This window comes from Bombina bombina, chromosome 1 (assembly GCF_027579735.1).
Source record: "Bombina bombina isolate aBomBom1 chromosome 1, aBomBom1.pri, whole genome shotgun sequence".
Taxonomy (NCBI): Eukaryota; Metazoa; Chordata; class Amphibia; order Anura; family Bombinatoridae; genus Bombina; species Bombina bombina.
Window position 1 is genome coordinate 1,217,444,211 of NC_069499.1, and position 16,116 is coordinate 1,217,460,326.

Sequence of the window (16,116 nt, forward strand, 5' to 3'; positions counted from 1 at the left end):
CATCTCTTCAGTCTGGCAGTAATGCATTTCTTTCCACAAAAGCAAGATATGTGAGTTGCTTAAAGGGTCATACAAATAAACTACTTTAAAGGGATATGAAACAGTGCTCCTTTTGTAAAAAAAAAAAAAGTTAAATCAAAGAAAGCATATAAATAAGGGAGCAGACATGGTGAGAACATTGCATTCTGCCACTTCTGAGCATGGGCAAGAAACTGACTTCCTGTTTTCCAGCAGTCACTGAACAGTAAGTCAGCTCAGGTTACTATAGAATATTTATGACATCAAGCTATATATGCTTTCCTGTAGAGACCCAGCCCCTTTGAGGAGCTTTGGCAGTAAGTAATGCACCATGCACAAATTATGTTAAAAAAATGAATTAAAAGGTAAAATCCTTTTAAAATGATAAATAAAACATATTGCAATGATTTATTTTAGGTATAACCCACTACTTAGTGCTTTTTTATTAACACAATGAAACAGACTGTTTTAAATCACTTTAACGAGACAGAAGACAACTTGAGATTGTATTATAAAATGTTTTTATACATAGTAATACAATTTTGCAATATACATTCAATATTTATTTTACCCCCCTTTCATATAATTTAGCTCCGAAAATGTGGGCTTTTCTAATTCTCAGACCTGGAAAAGCACCCTAAAGCACCTTGAACTGCTACATATCTGTCCTTAATTGGCTTAACAGATAACAACTAAAAAACAATGCATTTTATACTAACAATATGACTATGGCTAGTCTTGTTGTCAAACTTGGATTGCTGGGTGGCTATTGAAAAACAAATCCACCAAACATGATGTTAATTTGTTTTAAAAATGTTTAGACTTGGCTGATAAAATGATCCTCCAGCACTGCGAAATCCCTTATGAGATTCTAAAAAGGCAGATATTGCTATACTGCTTCAAGGGGCATTCCCTGTATTTATGGATGTGAAGGAGAGACAAGCCTAGTGCAATACAGCATTGCATGACTTAAGAGTTCTTCTACATTTATACTTTGTGCTTTGTATTTTATATCATTTTAGACTTCAGATTGCGTTTTATTGCATTTAAACTTTGCACTTTTTATTTTGTATTATAATGCATATCAATTCAGTATACAGCAGTGTATTTAGGATTGTGATCTTACAAATTCTGATTATGCTTTGACAGTTTCTGTGTAACGCTAACAAATTAGACTCATACAAATTATATTGCACTTTGTATTTCTTCTATTTGAAATAAAATTGTAACACTGACAACTTCAGTTTCCCAGAGAGTTTCATTACTTTCTATGGGCCTGACAATCAAATTTTTTAGTTTGGAGAGAAATTATAGTGCAGACTTCACAATAGCTGAACTCAGTGAATTCTAAAGGAAAAAGGAGGGAATCTGGAAGCCCCAGAGAGAGATGCTTTCTATAAAAAGTAATGAGGCTCTCTGGGATACAAAATTTCACAGGGGAAACTGAAGTTAACAGGAGAACACCTCGGACACCCTTTGCATGAAATACAAATTAAACTGAAATGTTTTCACTACAATTTAACTTGCTTTTACATCTAGTTTAGTATATATTACTTTTCTGTCAGTTAAATAAGTGTATTGCAAATTTTGAGAAAATTTCACCTGCATAAAGCTTGTGTAAAATGCTTACAATTGTGAGATAGCGTCAGACATAATCTGGGAACTTTGCTGTTTATCCCAGGGAACTCCTGTATCCCTCTTACTTTCTGAAGATCTGTTTTATTTTACAATAAAGCAAATACAAAGAGCAATGTCATTTGTAAAACAAACACAGCAATATGATCCTATCATAATCGTTTAAAACAGAATCAGAATTTGTAAATTTACTGCTGCATCTAAATCTAAATGCAGTAAAATACAAAAGAGAAAGTGCAAAGCTTAAAGGGACAGGAAACCCCAATATTTTCTTTCCTGATTTGGATAGAACACACCATTTGAAACAACTTTCCAATTTACTTCCATTATCAAATTTGCTTCATTCTCTTGTTATACTTAGCTGAAGGAACAACATTGCACTACTGACAACTAGATGAACACATCTAGTTAGCCAATCACAAAAGACAAATGTGTGCAGGCACCAATTAGCAGTAGTGTAGGATATGTGTGTATTCTTTTTTCAACAAGGGATACCAAGGGAACGAATCACATTTGAAAATAGAAGTGTATTTTTAAAGTGTCTTAAAATTACATGCTCTATCGGAATCATGTAAGTTTAATTTTGACTTTCCTATCTCTTTAAATGTAATAATACTGAAATGACCCAATCTGATTTGTAAAGTAATATATCATGCAAAGCACAAAATGTAAATGTAACAAAACTCTCATGTTATGCAGTGATATATTACCTTGAGCTTGTATCTCCCCATACAGAAATGCCGGGAATGCACCTTGAAGAAGTACAGCAACATTTGTTGAATGTTGTCAAAGATCTTGCAGTGCTGGAAGATCTTTTTAGATCATTCTCATCTGAGCGCAGAGCTTTATGGGAGCAACCTTTCAACTCTCTGGAACTTCCAGGTTCCATCCTTTTTCTTATAGCATTTAGTGAGTTCAGCCCCTACAAAGTCTGTACTATAATTTCTCTACAAAGCAGGAGAATATTTTTTAATCAGGCCTAAAGAAACAACTTGTACAATTGCACACTCCTGTGCGTCCCATAAAGCATATATGCGCATCAGCCAATCAAAGGACCCTCTACAGCCACTGATCCACATGTGCTTTTCAGGATACTTTATTTGTAAAAAATAAAAATAAAAAAAACAAACAGCTCTAAACAAATTTAGCAATACTTTTTTATTATTATTATGCCCCTTTAAGATTTGCATAGAAAAAGACAGCTAAAGTTTAATCCTACATGGTAGTAATATTTTTTCTTCTTCTCAATCCTATCCTCTTTTGTGCCTATTGAACAGAAAGGAAGTTATTTATGGGATTATTGTACAACACATCTTTTATAATTATGGCTACCCAGTGGAAATTGTATTTCCCCTATATGACTGAGCAGGGGTTTTCTAGGAGGCAGTTAAAAGCATCACTTTCTGTCCTAACTTCAAGAACATTTAACACTTTAAAAAAAAAAAAATTTGCATCCAAACCTATCTTCATTATATCTCAATATAATGTAGTTTTTTATGTTTATTTTGATAAAGAATAGCTCATGTAGACCTCTTTACATATAAGTGTATATTTTGCTTTATTACTAGAATTTCTAACATGTTCCTTAGTCACACAAGTGAAAATAATTCCAATGTAGACTATAATATAAATGGTGCTTTTTAATAAGAACAGTATTGGATCGTGTGTGGTTTTGAGACAGATATTTTACCTGACTTGACTTTTCCATTGGTGGAAATGGCAGAGATCGAGAGCCCTGTAATGCTGGTCACAGTCACAGACATGAAGATAATGAGCCATGTTAATGCTGTGGGAAGAGGCCACAACTGAGCTGTAATATCATATTGTTAAGGATGAAAACAGAAACATAAAACCGTAGTATTACAACTGACCTATTCCAGCCTGAGCCGTTATCCAGGGAAGCCGAAGATACAGAATTACACCCCAAATATTCAGCATGCAGCGGATCTGAAGGAAATAAATATCTGTGAATTAGACACTACAAGTATTTATTTACATTCCATGATGCTGAACCAGGGGGTTGGCAAAATTAGTGTTAAATTACACAGAGAGACTATCAATAACCCACACAGGCTAAACCTCAATATTCACATATTTGTGCAGCAGATTTGCAGTCTGCTATCATCCTTATTCAGTCTATTATGTGACTTTATAGTCCCATATAGTCGCTCATAAATGACATAAAATGTCCCACACCTCTTCTGAATTGCGCTGGTGTAACCATTGAATTATATATTTTTTTTCTCATTAAAAGTGGGACTGCTCCACTGTGGCATTAAAAAGATAGTAAACACCAAAAATGTTATTGTTTAAAAATATAGATAATCCCTTTATTCACCAATCCCCAGTTTTCTTTAACCAACACTGTTATAGAAATATACCTTTTACCTCTGTAATTACCTTGTATCTAAGCTTCTGCTAACTGCCTCCTTATATCAGATCTTTTGACAGACTTGCATTTCAGGCAATTAGTGCTGACTCTTAATTAACTTCACGTTATCTATATGAAACACGTGAACTAACGCCCTCTATCTGTAAAAACTGTCAAATGCATTCAGCTGAGAGGCGGCCTTCAAGTTCTTATACATTAGCATATGAGCCTACCTAGGTTTAGCTTTCAACTAAGAATAATAAAGCAAATTTGATGATAAAAGTAAATTAGAAAGTTATTTAAAATTGTGTGTCCTATCTGATTCATGAAAGTTTAATTTGGACCTTACTATCCCTTTAAGACTTTAGTAAAATCCCATAGATTTCCTACTATTGGCTGCAAAACTGGAACTTGCAATATTTGTTTGCCTAATTGAGTGAGTTGGTGACTCGTCCTATATTGTTGAAATGGATTTTAACCAATGACTGTTTATCTTGATGGCTCTCTGTTGATATGACACAGATATTCACTTTAATACATACATTTCATCACACTTGGAATTTTAACTTTCATTCTCGATATTCCAGTGATATATATGTTTGTGTTGATGTGTGTTTGTGTTATTGCAAGTCCTAGCAAAGAAAACCTTGCCAGACAGGTGGCGGTTTCTCCTTGTTGGAATAGATATGTGGGCATGTATACAGCAATATAATGTATTTTAGTAGCTTCAGTGTACATGTTAACAGTTTTATTTAACTTTTAATGTAAAAAATATTCAATATGTTTTATTGCTGTTCTTTCATATGCATGCCTGTTGAATGTATCTACAGATTTATCTATGATATCATACAGAAATGTAGAATAACCTAAATATGTTGTCACCTACAAAACATTGAGTAGTCTCATGCATACTCTAAGAATGAAAACTTGAATTTTAGCAATCTAACAGATAAGGTTTAATATCCCATAGATAAAAACTGCAATGATTCCACAAGAATTACAAAAATAATCCAAAAGAAATGGAACTTGTGGTGTTACAAAAAAAAGAACCTATCAGCATCTCAGATAAAGTATGAGAGGCTGTACAGAATGAAAAGGCAGGAAAAGTCTTTTAGTGAATTGTGTCTCGTGAATTAACACAGAAATACGCTACTCATCTAACAGATAACATGAACAAACGAATGCAGGGCTTTATTCAGTGTGAATTGCCTTGCAAAGTGCATTGCAAAGGTTTTTACAGGGTTTTCAAACATTTATCAAATACTTTTGTACTAGATAAATATTACCTATAACTTGCATGGGCACAATTTGTCTCAACTATTCCATTCAATCAGTAAACTAGTATTATGGTGTTTGTTTAATTTTTTTTAACTTTTTAAACTCTACGTATTGGACTGTTAAAGATATATTTTGCTTTGTTTCTTGAGCATGCCCAGGTTGTGTGCTAATAAACAAGATTGTTGTTTATTGTTTTGTTTTTTGTTTTTTAGTTCGTTTTTAAAATACAAATTCTAAAGGGATAGAAAGGTCAAAAATTAAGGGCCAGATTACAAGTGGACCGGTAATATGCTGCCGCTCAAGCGTTAATTGCAGGCTCGTTGGGTTGTGCTCGCATTATGAGTTGAAAGTAAACTGTTAGAATATTGCATGCTCGTTTTTGTATTCCCCATATAAGTCAATGGAGAAAAAAAAGTGAAAAAACAATTCCCATGTGCGCTGACCCAACATGAAAATAGGAATATTTAAAATTCCAATGTTCTGCACATGACAGAATATGTTCTATTTATTCATAAATACATTTCTACATATACCCAATATAATTTTGGTACAATATATATTTATACCATTACATATATATATATACATATATATATATATATATATATATATATATATATATATATATATACACACATGATTATATATAGTTATAGATACATACAGATATATATATATATATATATATATATATATATATATATATATATATATAGGAATATCTATTTAAAAATAAATAGAACATATTCTGCTATGTGCAGAACATTGAAATGTTGCATAAATATGATTTTACATGTTTTCATTTACTTAAATGCAAAGAGTTCCAATGCACTTATATATACAGTATCTCTATATATGTATACATTTGTATTTATGTGTTTATATGTGTATATATCTCTGTAAATACATAAAAACACATATACATACATATGTACACACACACACACACACACACATATATATATATATATATATGTATAAATAAATATATATAGATATAGAGATAGATAGATATATAGATAGACATCTTTAGTCATTTATATGTATGTATCTCTATGCTAAAGTCCTTTGCCTGCCTTTTTTGTCTAACACCTGAGACCTGATATTTTTGAGCCCTTATAACTTTTTGTGCAATATTTTTTTAATAATTTTTATTAGATGGTGTTATTTTGAGTGTAACTGTACTTTGTAATGTATTTTTGATGTGTTTTGTGCAACTCTTTCGTTTTGCGAAACAGTTAACCAGAGCTCTCAGGATGATTCTAGCGTAAATCACGATTACGCTCAAGTGTTTACTTTCAACTTGTAATATGAGAGCTGGGTGAGGTAAAAGATCTTTGCTTATTAAAATCTGTTTTGTTTTTTTTTCTTTTTAAAGCACCAAATGCATTTATGGGAGCACACATTGAGAGGGCAGTGAAAAGCACCAGGCTTAGAACTGACTTTGGTTGTTTATAAAGAAAAAAAGAAGATTTCATAAATAAGGTAAGAAATAATTTTTTTAGTTCTTCATCTCTCCAGCTGGATCATGTTAATCTTAATCATGTGGCTTGGGATGTCAATTCAAGAAAAAGACTTCATAAAATTCTAAGAGACAGATCCACACATAATTCTTAAAAAAAGAACAGGTGAACACAATGGAATGAAAAGAAACAAATTATTTAGAATCCACATAGCCAGTACATATGAAAATTAAACAGAATCCTTGGAAACTACAAACATAGATATAACCCCTAAAGACAAAATAGTCATAACTTACATAAACAGAACATATATCTAGCCTAGACCACTGGTTTTCAAAACTGTTTTCATGCCTCCCCAACAGGCCAGGTTTTCAGGATTACCTTGGATGAGAGCAGGTAAAATAACCATGTTTACTAATCAGCTGATTATTTCACCTGTGCTCTAGTTCAGATATCCTCAAAATGTGGCTAGTTGGGGAGGCCTGAAGACAGGTTTAAAAACCAGTGGCCTAAACTCAAAGTTGAATGTGTAGTCAAGTTGACAAAACCATGGCACAGACATTGAACGGACACATACACAAAACTCATAAATGATTAGTTAAAACAGAGAAGCTAAGGATCTCACATGGCAAGGAACATAGCATAACCTGGGACTAGTACACTGACAGAACTAAAAATGCACTTAGGAAGGACCCATATAAGATAAAGAAAGAGACAGATGCAAATCACCCAGATAAAAGCCTCTCATAGGGAACATCACACAAAAAGTTCAGACAAACCTCATGAAACAAAGACAGAACTTGAAAATAAATTGACCCACACAGATGTAACCCACATTACAAAGACCCTAAAAATGCATGGACCCTACACTTTTAGGAGTAATTGTATATCCAAACTCAACATTCATGACAACTGCAGAGACAGGGACTATAGAATCATAACCAGTTCATGCAAAACCCATAGAACTAGCATAAACATTACAAAGGACGTAATCCAACAAGATGAAGCCCACGTACATAGAATACCTTGATTATAAAGAAAAAAACTTATAGAACCTGCATGCATCAGGTCAACATAGAAATAATGTGGTAAACAAACAAGGAGAACATCAATTGAAACCACTCAAAATACATTATAACAGTCTAGGTAAGATCAAGCAAAATAAAACTGCACAAACACAAAACATATGGAACTCTCAAAGACAAGAGTCATAGGGGTCTATTTATCAAATGTCTTGTGGACCTGATCCGACATCGCGGATCTGGTCCGCAAATCATCGCTCTCCGTATTCAGCATTGCACCAGCAGCTCGCAAGAGCTGCTGGTGCAACGCCGCCCCCTGCAGACTCGTGGCCAATGGGCCGCCAGCAGGGGGTGTCAATCAACCCGATCGTACTTGATCGGGTTGAATTCCAGCGATTCCTGTCCGCCGGCTCCATAACTTGTGTTTCTGGCAAGTCTGAAGACAGATTAAAGCATTCAGCAAATACCGAACCAAGGTCAGTCAAACAGACAGAATCAGATTAGAAATAAATCAAACAGAATCCTTAGAATTCACTGAAATTATGAATCAATTTGTATAACTTTAACATAAGAGCAGTAAACAAGTGGGAGAGCCGTCCAGCTCATATATTGGAAAGAGTAAACAATGTAAGGACGTTCAGGAATGCTTAGTAATGCACACAGCTGTCTGAAAAGGATACTGAACCCACATTTTTTCTTTCATGATTCAGATAGAGCATGCATTTTTAAGCAACTTTCTAACTGATTCCTATTATCAATTTTTCTTCATTCTCTTGGTATCTTTATTTAAAAAAGCAAGAGTCTAAGCTTAGGAGCCGGCCCACTTTTGGTTCAGCACCTGGCTAGCGCTTGCTGATTGGTGGCTACATTTAGACATTCTTGCTTTTTAAAATAAAGATACCAAGAGAACGAAGAAAATTTGATAATAGGAGTAAATTGGAAAGTTGCTTAAAATTAACATGCTCTATCTGAATCATGAAAGAAAAAAATTGGGTTCAGTGTCCCTTAAAGGGATATCTAATATTAGCCTTTTAGGTAAATAAGATAATGAGTACATGAGATGGGCTTACTATTGTTTTCAATAATGTACAGTATTTTCCACAAAGACAAAAAAATTGATTCCAGCCAGACAGAAAAAATGCCCTCAGATACCATCCCTGAGTGGTCATAAAGTTTATTTGATATAAATTATTGAAGAATTGTAATATACCAAGAAAGATTTTGTCTATGATCAGACTTACCATTACTCCCTTAATCCATCCAAACCTAACCGGTTCTTCTGCTGACTTCTCCCCTTCAGTCTCAGTTTCCCCACACGGTGGCTCCTGGTTGGACTCATACTCAGGAGGCTGCAGTTGACTGTTGTCTGGCTGTGTAAACAAAACAATGAAGAGTGTACCAAGATTGCCCTTATTAAACAGTAGAGTCCTGTTCTGTATCTATCATACATCTTCAGACCAGTACTAATATGCATTTACCATACATCTTCAGACCAGTACTAATATGCATTTATTATACATCTTCAGGCCAGTACTAATATGCATTTATCATACATCTTCAGACCAGTACTAATATGCATTTACCATACATCTTCAGACCAGGGGCCTTTTCAAGATCTTGGCGGCTGAAACGCGTAGATTTTGCTTACTGATTTTGGAGACCTCTTATTCCCTTCATAGGTGTGATACCGGTAGTAGATAGGACAGGTACATTGAGCGGTTCTAACATACTATCGAGCTGTCTCTGTATGTATAATCCCTGTCCCAGGACCTACTCACACTGACCCACCTTATTGATCACCTGCCTATATACAGGGTAAAATTTGTGCCTCAAACACTATAGGTATATTCAAACGGAATCACTCTAAACTCTAACCCGGACCTGATCAAACCTTAACCCGGACCTGATCAAACCACAAGCGAGGAAACACCGCCCTGGTACAGAACGCTGTACTGATCACACTAAAGGAACAGGTTCTCAGAGTTATTCTCCATTTTATATCCATACTAAGTTGTTTGCCATCCATCCCGGGGTTAACACTAACCAGAAGACAAACTGTAACCGGTTACGGATTATTTCATCATCCTATAGTACTTTTCTACAGCACTTTTGTGCAAATAACTTATGGCACAAGTTCTTTAATCCAAGTGTCATTAACTCTTTTAATACGTTTATTAGTAACTTAAATGTTTTGTTTTAAATTATTCATTCCATAGTTTTATTTTAGCGTATCACATTTTAGCATATCATATTGATATTTATGCTCACTATTAATTTTATTGATGCCGGCATCCTTTTAAACCATATCTATTAATCATTGTTATGAATTTCATGTTTTATTGTCATTAAATTGTTAATACTTGATCCAATATATCTCGTTCTTATAAATAGGTAATTTCGAATATTGAATGGTTTGCGACATTTGATCATTTGGTCCCTAATAATTTCATATTCCTTTTTCCATTACCTGTTTAAATTTTAAACACTTCTTATAGGATTTCCTATTGGTATAAATTTCCTCTAGAGGCCTATTATTGCATACTATTAATTGATTTAGAATTTTAAACATATTTATTAACAACAATTATCCTCTCAGCTATTCGTAGCGCTATCCCATTCATCCCCTTGCTCTTGTATCAGTTGTGGGTGGACTTTTTGAGGTTAGTTCACCCTATTTTGGGTTAAGAATATGAGAGGCAGAGTGTTGTATCTTTAAATCATATTCTTGTACCCAGTTCTAATATGCATTTATTATAGATCTTCAGACCAGTACTAATATGCATTTATTATAGATCTTCAGACCAGTACTGATATGCATTTATTATAAATATACAGACCAGTACTGATAAGCATTTATTATACATCTTCAGACCAGTACGAATATGCATTTATTATACATCTTCAGACCAGTACTAATATGCATTTATTATACATCTTCAGACCAGTACTAATATGCATTTATTATACATCTTCAGACCAGTACTAATATGCATTTATTATACATCTTCAGAACAGTACTAATATGCATTTATTATACATCTTCAGACCACTACTAATATGCATTTATTATACATCTTCAGACCAGTACGAATATGCATTTATTATACATCTTCAGACCAGTACTAATATGCATTTATTATACATCTTCAGACCAGTACTAATATGCATTTATTATACATCTTCAGACCAGTACGAATATGCATTTATTATACATCTTCAGACCAGTACTAATATGCATTTATTATACATCTTCAGACCAGTACTAATATGCATTTATTATACATCTTCAGACCAGTACTGATATGCATTTATTATACATCTTCAGACCAGTACTGATATGGATTTATTATACATCTCCAGACCAGTACTAATATGCATTTATTATACATCTTCAGACCAGTACTAATATGCAATTATTATACATCTTCAGACCAGTACTAATATGCAATTATTTTAGATATTTAGACCAGTACTAATATGCATTTATTATACATCTTCAGACCAGTACTGATATGCATTTATTATACATCTTCAGACCAGTACTAATATGCATTTATTATAGATCTTTAGACCAGTACTAATATGCATTTATTATACATCTTCAGACCAGTACTGATATGCATTTATTATACATCTTCAGACCAGTACTAATATGCATTTATTATAGATCTTCAGACCAGTACTAATATGCATTTATTATACATCTTCAGACCAGTACGAATATGCATTTATTATAAATCTTCAGGCCACCGCTTTGAAGAGTATTATGGTATTTTTGGCTACTGGCAAGTTTAACAGTATTCAATTACAATTTTATAAATGCCATAGTATTTGGAAACTACTTCTAACTTATCAACTCGGAGTCATATTTCATGGACTCCGAAAACATACTTATCACACAACTACTGATCACCGTTTTTACTGATACTTTTAGCTCTCAATTTGATCTTTTTTTAAAACAAAGCTTTACGTGTGCTGTCAAATTTACTATAATATAATATATTGGAAGCAACTCCACATCAAAAAGTCACATAATAAAGCTAAAACAACTAAAACAACATTAAAACATCCATTATTTATTTTTTCTGCTTTTGGTATAAAACTATTCTAAAAAATTGTGCTTGTTCAACTTCCTCCAGGGCACAAGCTCATTTACATCAGTCTATAATTGGCAACAGCAAAAATGACCAGGAACATTTATTCCACCAGACTTTTCAAGGGATGTATCTCTGAATTGCTCTTGATTTGCAAATACATGCAAATTGTGCTTACAAAATCAAATTGTTAAAGGGACACTGAACCCAATTTTTTCTTTCATGATTCAGATAGAGCATGCAATTTTAAGCAACTTTCTAATTTACTTCTACTATCAAATTGTCTTCATTCTCTTGGTATCTTTATTTGAAAAGCAAGAATGTAAGTTTAGATGCCGGCCCATTTTTTGTGATCAACCTGGGTTGTCCTTGCTGATTGTACAGCACCAATATACAAGTGCTGTCCAAGGGCCTGAACCAACAATTGGCTGGCTCCTTAGCTTAGATGCCTTCTTTTTCAAATAAAGATAGCAAGAGAATGAAGACAAATTGATATTAGGAGTAAATTAGAAAGTTTTCTAAAATTGCATGCTCTATCTGAATCACAAAAGAAAAAAATTGGGTTAATTGTCCCTTTAAATGATTTATAACCCTTTTTGCATACTGATATTTAAGTTAAGCAGTTTTTAATTGTTAATTTATTCTATGCATATATAAATCATTAGTAACATCCCTTTATGGTTAATTATCTGCAGTACACCCCTCCATAGGGTTGCCACCTCAGCCATGTTTTCCTGGACACTTATGAGTTACTCATGCTGCAGGGTGTGCAGGGAGGAACATGTATTGTGTTTCTGGACAGCACTATTCATATTCCTCCCTGCACACCCTGCAGCATGTGTAACATATAAGTGTTCTGTATTTTAAGGAATGGGTGGCAACCCTACCCCTCCAGTACATTTTATATACATCTTAACTTCTTAAATACTCTGGGTTTAACCCCTTAAGGACCAGCGACGTACCCTGTATGTCACTGGCCTTTTTTTGGGACTTGATTGTTTTATAGCTCGGTCTTGCCACCAGCGTTGAGACTGCTCTATTCCACAAAGCCTGCTGGAGGGAGGGCATTAATAGCTTGTTCTTGCTAGACTTGTGCTATTATGTCCTGAAAAACCCCTTAACGACCAGTGACATACAGGGTACATTGTGGTCATTAAGGGGTTAAACCAGGGTAATTTAATAGCTTCATTCAGATGTGTAATAATACCCATTAGTGTTCTCCACAGAAAATTTAAAGTGGTCCTGGCGGCAAGATTATAACATTTTCTTTTTTATTTATAAATGTTAGTTAAGATATCCAAAAGCAATTATTGAATCAATAATAATTTGTGTAAAAAAAAAATAGCTTAATATTGTTTTAAAATTTAGCCAGGTGATCAGTAAAATCAGCTGAGTGAAGTGCCCATTAAAGAGGCCCTGAACACTGTCTATACTGTGATCTTATATGTGTGTCTGTATAATAACACATAGTATATTATTGCACAACATTACCAGTAGATAATGGTACTTGTGCAAGCACAAACAATAGCATATATCCTACAGGGCATCACTCTTTTGAATATTTTGAATAAGCTTGTAGTATTTCTAAAACTTGCAAATCAGCCCTCTAAATGGAATAAAGAAACGTGGCTGCTCATGTGAAAAGGTTATACAAATGTTAAAACTAAGTCTTGCATTTATCCTTTTAATCTAGCTGTGTACATGCGAGTGCTACACTTTCTGTCTGTTATGTTTAAATATAAAGTGGGGCAGAAAATTTAAGACAATGCAGAAACAATGTCACAAAGTATCTATAGAGATAATGTATTTGTTGCATTCTTAAATGCTTGTAAAGAATATACATGAAACCTAAAAACAAGGTCAGGACCATATAAATTGTCAGTGATTGTACAACAGGAAATGCAGAGTTATTTTAGTCAGTTCTTTAAAAGGGACAGTCTACAATAGATTTGTTATTGTTTTAAAAGATAGATCATCCCTTTATTACCTGTTCCCCAGTTTTGCATAACCAACACTGTTATATCTACATTTACATATTTACTGTTATATATATACTTTTTACCCCTGTGATAACCTTGTATCTAAGCCTCTTCTGACAGCCAATGACATGACTTCTATTGACTTGCATTTAGTACTGTAATTTGCTAAATACTCCCTTTATAATAATAAAGAATAATATAATTTTTATTGCTTTAAAAGATAGATAATCCCTTTTATTACCCATTCCCCAGTTTTCATTACCAACTGTTATATTAATATATTTTTTACCTCTGTGATTAGCTTGTATCTAAGCATCTTCTGACAGCCCCTGATCACATGACTTTTTATTTATTATCTATTGACTTTCATTTCTAAGCATCTTCTGACAGCCCCTGATCACATGACTTTTTATTTATTATCTATTGACTTTCATTTTAGCCAATTAGTGCAGTGTCTGTGACAAGCCACGGGCATGAACACAATCTGAACACAATGTTATCTATATGGCCCACATGAACTAGCAGTCTCCTGTTGTGAAAAGCAAATTAAAAAGCATGTGATAAGAGGCTGTCTGCAATGGCTTAGAAACAGGCAGAAATTTAGAGGTTTAAATGTTATAAAGTATATTAATATATCAATGTTGGTTGTGCAAAAATGGGGAATGGGTAGTAAAGTCATTATCTATCTTTTAAAACAATAACAAATTTAGTGTAGACTGTCCCTGTAAGTTATTTTTGCTCTTTTATTTCTGGTGGATTTAAGCTCAGTAGCTTCTCATATTTTACATTATAGAGCTCTTTATATTGGAACTTCACATATCATAATCATTGTTTAGTTGCCTACTGTTTTTTTTAGAATCAAAGGATCTTTATACTGAGCCTAAAAAATGTTGTCAATGGCCACAATTCAGGTTAGCATTTAAGAAAACACAATCACTATTACACAAACTTTTCCTTACTAGATTTGATAAAACAATAATACAGACTCTGTCTTAAACACTATTGTTGTCTCTTACCTTCAGGATGGAGTGAAGATCTTGGAGAGAAGGTCTGACCTTCTTTGTCTCCCCAGAGATTTCTGTTTTTGCATAATGGTCATAGTTTGGCACTGCATCCACTGTATTGTAGCCGAATGTTCTCATATAAAAGGTGTTTGTATTTGTGAGGTTATGTTGCTGGAAAGTATCATAGGCTGTATCTGGTTGTCCATACTGAGTTTTTCCGCTGTCCTCTGTGCTGATCAAAGAGCGGATGGTAAACCTACCGCAGTTGGGACCTGAATCCACAAGGTTTTCATTCCTACCCTCCGCCATTTGATTTCAAGCACAAGTTTCCATACACTAATCACATTAAACATAGAATGAGGGGTTTTTTATACTTAGAAGAACTGGAAAAAACCAAACCTGCAAAACAGTCAATAACCAGAACAAAACAAAATTAGAAATACAAGCTCTGAGTAACACAGCCTGGAGCTATAGAAATTGGCCATAAATGCTGATCTGCAGTCTGATAGCAGTAACCAAAAAGAGACCAAGAGGAATGCTAAAAGTGTTAAATCTTAACCCTTACATGTCATTAACCTCACACACACATTTAGTTTAAAGAAACACGTTTCAGTGATCTTGTTTCTAGTTAACGGAATACAGTACATGTGAGCAAAAGTATAAATAGGAGACATAAAATCATAAAAATTACTATAGAAAGCATGTCTTATAGAAAAGATAAAATGGCTTACACATTCTTGATAGGAACTGATTTTTGTAGCGACAGTGTGTGGAAACTTAGGTTGCAAAGAGCAGGGTTCTTCAAAAAATTTTCCCCAAGGCCCAGTGCCTTGATAACACATACCTTTGTAACCCTAATTTTATGCTTGGTCTGAAAATTTCTGAAGTAATATACAATATAGCATTGATTTTCTAGCAAAGTGACTAAAATGTGTGTACTTTATTCATGATGGTAGTAAAACTTTTAGAGTGTTGCAAAAGGTAATAACACACTCATACAAGTAAAACACACACACACTCATACAACACACACCATACACTCTCATTCAACACACACACTCTCATACATCATACACACTCTCATATACCACACATTTGCATACAACACACACCACACACACTCTCATACAACACACACACATCATACGCACTCTCATATACCACACACTTGCATACAACACACACATCATACACACTCTCATACAACAAACACACATCGTACAAACTCTCATATACCACACACTCGCATACA

General features: G+C 33.8%; 1 protein-coding gene across 1 annotated transcript in view; it reads right to left on the reverse strand.

The window, feature by feature from the left end:
- The window catches only part of SLC12A3 (solute carrier family 12 member 3), a 311,203-nt gene extending 296,019 nt beyond the window's left edge, over window positions 1–15,184 (reverse strand). Inside the window, exons 1-4 of the mRNA XM_053700267.1 lie at window positions 14,877–15,184; window positions 9,029–9,157; window positions 3,525–3,600; window positions 3,344–3,439 (exon numbers count right to left, since the gene is read on the reverse strand). Of these exons, the coding sequence (XP_053556242.1) occupies window positions 3,344–3,439; window positions 3,525–3,600; window positions 9,029–9,157; window positions 14,877–15,173 (598 nt within the window). The 5' untranslated portion in view covers window positions 15,174–15,184. The remainder of the gene's footprint in view (window positions 1–3,343; window positions 3,440–3,524; window positions 3,601–9,028; window positions 9,158–14,876) is intronic.
- Window positions 15,185–16,116: the final 932 nt, after the last annotated feature.